The sequence below is a fragment of the Pygoscelis adeliae genome, unplaced genomic scaffold (assembly GCF_000699105.1).
Source record: "Pygoscelis adeliae isolate BGI_AS28 unplaced genomic scaffold, ASM69910v1 Scaffold267, whole genome shotgun sequence".
Lineage (NCBI taxonomy): Eukaryota > Metazoa > Chordata > Aves > Sphenisciformes > Spheniscidae > Pygoscelis > Pygoscelis adeliae.
Window position 1 is genome coordinate 2,475,914 of NW_008825150.1, and position 8,554 is coordinate 2,484,467.

General features: G+C 38.5%; 1 protein-coding gene across 3 annotated transcripts in view; it reads right to left on the minus strand.

The window, feature by feature from the left end:
- GSAP (gamma-secretase activating protein) overlaps positions 1-8,554 on the minus strand; it is a 45,981-nt gene that overhangs the window by 28,570 nt on the left and 8,857 nt on the right. For all 3 annotated transcript variants that reach the window (XM_009328345.1, XM_009328346.1, XM_009328343.1), the window contains exons 8-11: positions 8,027-8,131; positions 7,026-7,085; positions 5,705-5,748; positions 4,508-4,593 (exon numbers count right to left, since the gene is read on the minus strand). In XM_009328345.1, the coding sequence (XP_009326620.1) occupies positions 4,508-4,593; positions 5,705-5,748; positions 7,026-7,085; positions 8,027-8,131 (295 nt within the window). The remainder of the gene's footprint in view (positions 1-4,507; positions 4,594-5,704; positions 5,749-7,025; positions 7,086-8,026; positions 8,132-8,554) is intronic.

Genomic DNA, 8,554 nt, shown 5'->3' on the forward strand with positions numbered 1-8,554 from the left:
CCCCCCTCCCAGCCTAATTCTAAATCAGACTGATACTGTTTTGACTCCACTGGATGGTAGCCCTCTGTCCATCTCTTATAAAAACTTTAATCCACTTACTCCAATGCTTTGGCAAGCTGCTTTGGCATTCATGTTAGAAACAGCTTCCAAACCACGTTATCCCAATACAGTTGGGAAAGCTGGGCCACAACTACGACCATTCACCTTTTACCTTTACTGAAAGTTTATCACTTAAAAGAAAAAAAAAAGGTAATACTAATACAGATACTGTTCTGTAAAAAAATAAAGGTTTATGTATACAAGGTATACAGAAAAAGGCACAGTACAGAAAAAGCACAAGTACAAAAAAAGCACAGCTACCAAGGTATTTTACTTGGTTAAATGCCTCGTACTTCAGACCACAAGGCCGTACCATAGCTGTGATACAGATATGGCTGAGGCACTTCACATTCTGGGGAAGGTAAATACTTTCTTTTGAGATGCAATTTTTTTTTTCTGCTTATTCTTCGCTGATTGAATATTGTTTGATACAGTTTTGCTTGGATATTTGAGTCATTCAGACAACAGACAGGGCATTTTGCCAGAGCACTTGGCATCTTTCAGAGTGTGCATAATTTTTAAAGTAGCAGCATCAGGACTCATGAGGAAGACTGGAAACGCTCCAGCAACCCACAATGCTGTTTTATTACCAACAACTCCCTTCCAACACTGCAAATTTCTTTCTTGTATGCTGGAGGCTAGTGTATACACTGTTCTGTAAATTGTGCAACATGCAAGTGAGTCTGTTCAGATTGAAGTGTCAGTGGGTAATATATGCAAACTGACCACAGAAACAGTGGCTATGGGGGACTATATTAATAGGACATGCATCTTTCAACTCTAGGATACTGGTCCAAATGTCAACAAACATACGAATAACAGAAAATATCAAATGGTGCTTCATTAATACAGATAGAAACACGACAGTCTCAGATCAGCAAGTGTCCAAACAGTGTTACACCTGATATCATCTTGGCAATCCCATTAGAGCAGCCAGAGACTGAGAATATAAGACAAATTCCTTTCCTACCCTTACCAGTGCTCTCTGCAAATTAGAGCTGGGTTATGCTGATGCAGGGAAAGCTTTTTATCCTATTGCACCTATATGGTAAGCGTTTCATGTGAAGGCAGAACCAGGTCTTCTACACTATCCCCTTCAAAATCGTCTGCAAACAGTAAGAGCTGTAGCTAAATGCCACAAGGTGAGAAGACTCATATGAAGATATATTTGGATGGACTCTTATCTTTTCAGAAATAAAAGGGAAAAAAGATCTCAACCACAACAAAGTAAAAAAAAAAGGAAGCATTGAAAAATTAAGTTCTACTCATACAGGGTAACAGCAAGTTACTACATTCAGCAGAATTAGGGAAACAACAATTACAACTCTGCCACTTGATAAATAAACATCATACCACTGAAATTGTAAGAGTCACCTATGAAGACATGAAGTTTTCCTTAAGAAACTTTAACCTCAAATTCCTCATTTCTGTTCATGCAGAAGCGTAAGACATAAGGCTGTACCAACATGGCATCCGAGTGTCACAATTCAAATACAACATTGCACCAGGGCTTTTTGTCTAGTTGTACTGGCTTAGGAGTGACTTGCCTCACCTAACTTCAGCCACCCAAACATCTCTCATTTAGACTCCTATACAGCAAATGAAGAACTGTATGAGTGCTGCTGTATGAGTGTGAAGAACTGCACTGGTGAGGCCGCACCTCGAATACTGTGTTCAGTTTTGGGCCCCTCACTACAAGAAGGACGTTGAGGTGTTGGAGCGTGTCCAGAGAAGGGCAACGAGGCTGGTGAAGGGTCTGGAGAACAAGTCTTATGAGGAGCGGCTGAGGGAGCTGGGGTTGTTTAGCCTGGAGAAAAGGAGGCTGAGGGGAGACCTCATCGCTCTCTACAACTCCCTGAAAGGAGGTTGTAGCGAGGTGGGTGTTGGTCTCTTTTCCCAAGTAACTGGTGAAAGGACGAGAGGAAATGGCCTCAAGTTGCGCCAGGGGAGGTTTAGATTGGATGTGAGGAAAAATTTCTTTATTGAAGGAGTAGTTAAGCATTGGCACAGGCTGCCCAGGGAAGTGGTTGAGTCACCATCCCTGGAAGTATTTAAAAGACGTGTAGATGAGGCGCTTAGGGACATGGTTTAGTAGGCATGGTGGTGTTGGGTTGACGGTTGGACTCGATCTTGGAGGTCTCTTCCAACCTTAATGATTCTATGATTCTAACTATGAATAGAAGTAATCATCCTCTGGAGATGCCTGTTTCTCTCTGTATAGTCCAGATGCTTAACTTTTAGGCAGGTAAAGTTAGGTGACGGTAATCCAGGGTTTATTGTCAATCTTACTGCCTGCATTTTTTTTTAATACCAAGCAAATTTAACTGAAAAGTACTTCTAAAGCACTAAAAGAAAACGTAACAGCCCAGTGTTGTTTAAATAACCACTGAATTCTAGACAGACAAAGTTAATTCTGAGACTAGAACTGCTTGATCTCAGCTAATCTAGAATTACGTAGGGGTTTTTATATGGAGACATTTTGTCTGTGCTGAGTCTAAGGAACAGGGCTACTTTTCTTCTACTGCGGAAGTTTGAGAAAGGAAGAGTGATTTCATTCAGAGTTCAGATCGGCAGTAGCCAGTAACAGTTTTATTAAATGGGAAATTGCATGGAATATTCCATTTTGAAGTTATGCCAATTATTCTTTGCCAGAGATGTCCGAATGGTACAAATAGGGATATCAGCATTAATGTTTGAAGCATGCTAGCAGTTCCACAGAAGGCATAGCCTGCACCCCAAAAAGCTTGCAGTCCTGTTTTGTCAATCACCATAAACAAGAGGCACAAAAGGGAACTTCAGTGTGATTACCCACAGTGTTCTTCAATAACTCAATACGGTCTCAGCGACAAAACCATTTGCTCCAAACCATGTTACTCAAAATGGGTTGTGCAAAGTAATCCTCAGTTTCAAACAACATTCAATGAAAAGCCACATACAATAATCTCATTTAGTAAGTGTAATTGTCAAATTATGTGTTTTACATTAAGCACAATGAAAAGCGCATGTGAAAGGTTCCACACAGAATTTAAATACTGTGTTACCAGATGGAAAAGAACATTTTACTTCAGGGTAACCAAACAACAGTCTTGTTGGAGGAAGACTGAATTTCATCCTAAACTAAAAGGAGCTGCTTCAATCTGAACAAACCCTAGAGAAGTATAGGTTTAAGAGGAAACATACATATATATATACACAAATGAATAACATTTTCCATTATTGGACAGGCTGTATACGAAATAGTCTGTCTTGCTAACAGAGAAAAAGTAGCCTAATCTACATTTGGTAGATAGAAACTTGGCTTTCTCTTACTTCTAATTCCTTCCCTCTAATCTTTGTAAGCATGCTGCCTGCCTTGGTAAGAAAAAAAATCCGTGTAAGGAAACTGTATTTCACTTGATTTGCATTAATGGTCATTTCAATGCAACTGGCAAATACCTCAGCAATTCGCCCATGTGCATACAGCATGCCTTAAGAACTGAGATGTAAAGCCACTTCTGCAACACATCATATCCCTGTGCAACTCTGTAGACTATTCAAAGGTTAATCAGATACCATCTCTGCTTGGCAGTATCATCTAATTTAGAAGCTGAAAATACAGGCATCTGATGAACAGATGCCTCTTGAGACCAGTTTTTAAATCAAAAAAAAGCTCATAGCATGCATTAGGATGCAAGGATACTCCTAGGTTTAAGGACCATTTTAGGTTTAAGTTTAGGGAATCATATATATACACTAAACCCTTAAGTATCACATACTAAGTTTAGTATAACATACTTGGACCTTCTAAGTATCACATACTAACAGCAATACGAAGCTCTTAGAATCTGTATTGCACATGCTCCATTTATGCATGTCCACTCTTAACACAATTATATACTATGTCAGATACCCAGACAACAGACCTAGCCAAAACCTTCCCTGAATTTACTTTCTAACACATTTTTGGTCAGCTTTAACATTAAATTGCTCTACTGTAATACACAACCATGCTTTGGTACCACCTGTGTTCTGAAACTAGCAGAAGCTACAGTGTGCTTAGACTGAGATATTTCACCATATGAGTGCATGATACCAGTTCTTTGAAGTTGGGCTATCAGAAAATTTCTGGGTGACTTTCATTGTTAGTGTTGATATAGAAAACCCCAGGTACTCTTCAGCTTAACTTGGAATGCAGCTTTCAGAGGGTAAAAAAAACTTAGTAAGAAAAATTAGTGCACAGTTGCCGCCTTCTCCTCACGGTTACTTGTCAAGTATACTCTAAAGAAATAAAAATCACACTCACAAAAACCACACAAAAAATACAAATATATATAATGTCTTATGAAGAAATTTAGTAATCAATTATGATTACACTGCATGGTAATTACTAGTGGAGATTGTTTTGACAATACTTGTATTTATTCATTACCTGCTTTACTTGTAAAAACCTGAAGATTCAAAGATCTAGATGCAACATCTTGGTCTTGACAGGAATCATACCCAAAATTCACAAGTCTATGAGCAAACAAAGATCACTAAATAAATCACTTCTTCATCCACAGAGGTTCATCACAACACAAAGATCACGAGAACAGTCACTATGTAATCAAAACATACTAATTAAATTATAATCAAATGTTCTCTAATACAAGTTAAATTAGGCTTTAACCAATCCTCTCAATGGTGTTAGAAATGAGAATCCCAAGACTGTACACTGTTATCAGAAACCAAGAATTTTTATTACACCTGCAAACTTCATATTCATTTACTCCAGCATTGTCTGACCATTCGTATATTTTGAAGTGAAAGCAAGTTCTGGTGAAGTACTGGAAATCCAAACACTCATCATACCTGTGAAGTCAAAGGCTTTGCAGCCTAACTCTACCATTCTTATGTCTGTAAAGCTACGTTTTAATCTGCAATTAGGCACACTAATTTCAGCGGAAATACTTGAAAAGGAAAGCACAAAAATCACACTCACATGGAACTTGTTATACCATGGCATTTTTTTTCAGTCTCATGCTGCCTGTGCTTTAACTGGTATACATATCTTTAAAATCTGCAAGTCCTATTTTCGCCATGCAGAACATGCAACAGAAGATTGTAGTCAGTCTGCTTTGGCTTTTTTATTGTTGGGGGTTTTTTTGTTTGGTTGGGTTTTTTTTCCAGAAAGGATTTTGATCCTATAGCGATTTTCCCCTAGGTCTTCTGCAATAATTTTGAAAAAAAAAAAAGAAATATTTCAGATAGCTCTTACAGGAGTTGGATTTTTCAGTACTAACTGCAAGAGGATACACTACAACATGCCCAAGATTAAAACAAATTAATTTAAATAGGTACAGAATATTCAGAGGAAGGATGGTTTAACCTATAGCTAGCTCTTCAGACAAATAATTTTAAAAAATGGCACCAAAAAGCAGTCAAGGATTAAATTACATTTTACAGCTGACCCTGATGAAAATGAGAGGAACTGGAGGTTTGGACACAGTGTTCATATTATTCTTGTGTTCCAGTACCATGTAGGCAACTGCAAAGATACTGTGGTTCAGACGAATTTTACTTAGGTTTGTAAAACATTACCCTATATATTAAAAGGAAAGCAAACCAAAGCATTTAAAAAACTTACTTTAATTGTGTGTCATTTACAGAAATATCCAGGTGTGATTCCAGCTGTTAACCAAAAATGAAAACAAACCTGTTATTAATCATAGTATACTGATCTCACTAAATATTTCAGATCAGTAAAATATGTCAAACATATTTCACCAAATTCAACATTTTAACGAAGTTTATCTACCCTCCTCTAACCCTTACAGTCACCCCAAAAACCATAAAATAGATTTTTTTAGAAAAAAAGAAAATAAATTATGAGATATTTAACCTCCTGCATTAAAGCAAATTTCAGCCACTGGGGCAAGTCTAGTAACAATTACATGTTCAACAGTTGCAATTTTTACGCTCTGTTCTCTGTATTTTGGCCGCAACAGATTTCCTTGTCTCCCTTAAAACTGACAGAAAATTATTATGTGGTTTTGTGCTGGTTTTGGCTGGGATAGAGTTAATTTTCTTCACAGTAGCTAGTACGGGGCTATGTTTTGGATTTGTGCTGAAAACAGCGTTGATAACACAGGGATGTTTGTTATTGCTGAGCAGTGCTTACACACAGTCAAGGCCTTTTCTGCTTCTCACACCACCCTGCCAGCAAGTGGGCTGGAGGTGCACAAGAATTTGGGAAGGGACACAGCCGGGACAGCTGACCCCAACTGACCAAAGGGATATTCCAGACCGTATGACGTCATGCTCAGCATATAAAGCTGGGGGAAGAAGGAAGCGGAGGGATGTTTGGAGTGATGGCATTTGTCTTCCCAAGTCACCATTACGCGTGATGGAGCCCTGCTTTCCTGAAGATGGCTGAACACCTTCCTGCCAATGGGAAGGCGTGAATGAATTCCTTGTTTTGCTTTGCTTGCACACGCGGCTTTTGCTTTACCTGCTAAACTGTCTTTATCTCAACCCACGAGTTTTCTCACTTTTACTCTTCTGATTCTCTCCCCCATCCCACCGGGGGGAGTGAGCGAGCAGCTGTGTGGTGCTTAGTTGCCGACTGGGGTTAAACCACGACAGGTTTCTTTCTCTAGTGCATTTGATAACTGTGCTTTTAAATACTTGAGTATAAGATCAGTATAATGTCATGAATGTCACTTCTAGGTCAATATCTGTGCAATTCCACTGAAGTTACCTGACTGTGGAGCAACCTGAATCTGACTGAATATATTCTTGAAAAGAATATAATAAAAAAAACCCACCACACAGAAAAACAAAATGCAGTTTTCCTCTGCAAAAGTTCCAATAATAGACAACACTGAAATGGACCTCTGTATCAGTGCCTGGAACATATAATTACATCCCACCCAAAACCATTGTATAATAAAATACTCATGACTTACTATTGAGTTAAAATTTTCATCAGGATAAAACTGGACACATTTTAAAGTATTCTTTGATTCCTGGAATTAAGAGGATGTGTTTTGTAACTGATAAAGTAGAAACCATATCATATAGACTGAAAAGTGACTGGATACTCCACACCGTTCTCCACACTCAACCCGCTTTGCTAACAGATATGCAGAAGTTAGGGGACAAAAAGATGACTTTAAAAACCACATATAACCCCCCACAATAGCACTATGACATGCTTCCTTCCTGTCCCAGATCATTATCTGCCAATCATCTATAATTGTGTGAGCCCTCGCTTGAAGCACAGCATTACACGTCTCACACACACACACACACATTCTAGAAAGTTAACAAAAACGTTTTCCACAACTACCTATACGGCAAAAGGAACTGTATCTTATTTTGGTCAGTTCAAAAAGGGTATCTCAGAAACAAGAATACATTTCCCCATCACAATTCACTTCCTGTTATTTCCTAACACTCACTTTTTGGTGGCTAAGAAGAGTTAAGAAAAATCAATTTTCATTTATGTAGAATATATCAAGTGCAAATACTCTCTCAGACAAAACAAAAAAACCCAAACCCAAAGAGTTTCAGCATTTCTAGCCAAGAACCTGCCCTCATTTGGTCACTCAGTAAGTCTGTATACAACATACTTTCTAGATGTGAACTCTCTAGAACAGAGGCATTATACTCATGACAGTTTTTGGTACGTTTAGATCCTTTCGAATAAAAGACCTTTTTAAAGCCAAGAAGCCTAACAAACCCACCCTTTTTATAGAAAGCACTAAGATCACTAGTCTTCTTGCCATTTACTATGCATAAATAGCAGTTAAGGCAAGTCTGGCTTTTGCTTTATGTTATTTGAGGCAGGAATAAGACAGACTACTATAATGAAAAACAAACTCACATCATTATTACCCCCCACACTCAAAACTTTACTGTCATGAGACAGGCAGGAACAAAACTACTAGAATGGCTTTCATCTCACCTTTGGAACAATGTAGAAGAGCCTTTGTTCCATCATATCCCATTGTGCCCAAATGAGATCATCTGCAACTCTGGCTCTTGGAAGCTGACCTGAGTTTTGAATCACCTAAAGGGAAAGAAAGAACATTAGAAGTCGTCAAATAAGGTGCTATAACAATTACGCAGTCTGTGCTTTAAAGACAAAAGCAATGACAGAAGAAGCGCAAACACTAAGGTGCTTGGAGGGAATATGCTACTTGTTAGCTGCACAAAGTCCACCTTTGTTGTGTGCAAGGTGCTCAGTTTAAAGAGATCAGAAACACAGTTTTCAGGGTACACCTACTACCACATATTTTCTTTGAGATTTCCTTGCTTGCAAGAAATTCACCACTTAAGCAGCTCAAAGTGAACACAGAAAAGCAGATGGCACTCTTCATCACACAGAAGGGAAGAGGAGTGAAATACCACAGTCAGTTCAGAACCAGCTACATCAACTATTGAAGAAATATGCGTTAGCTCCAAAAGGGATTTCTGTCCAAAGTCTCAGCCA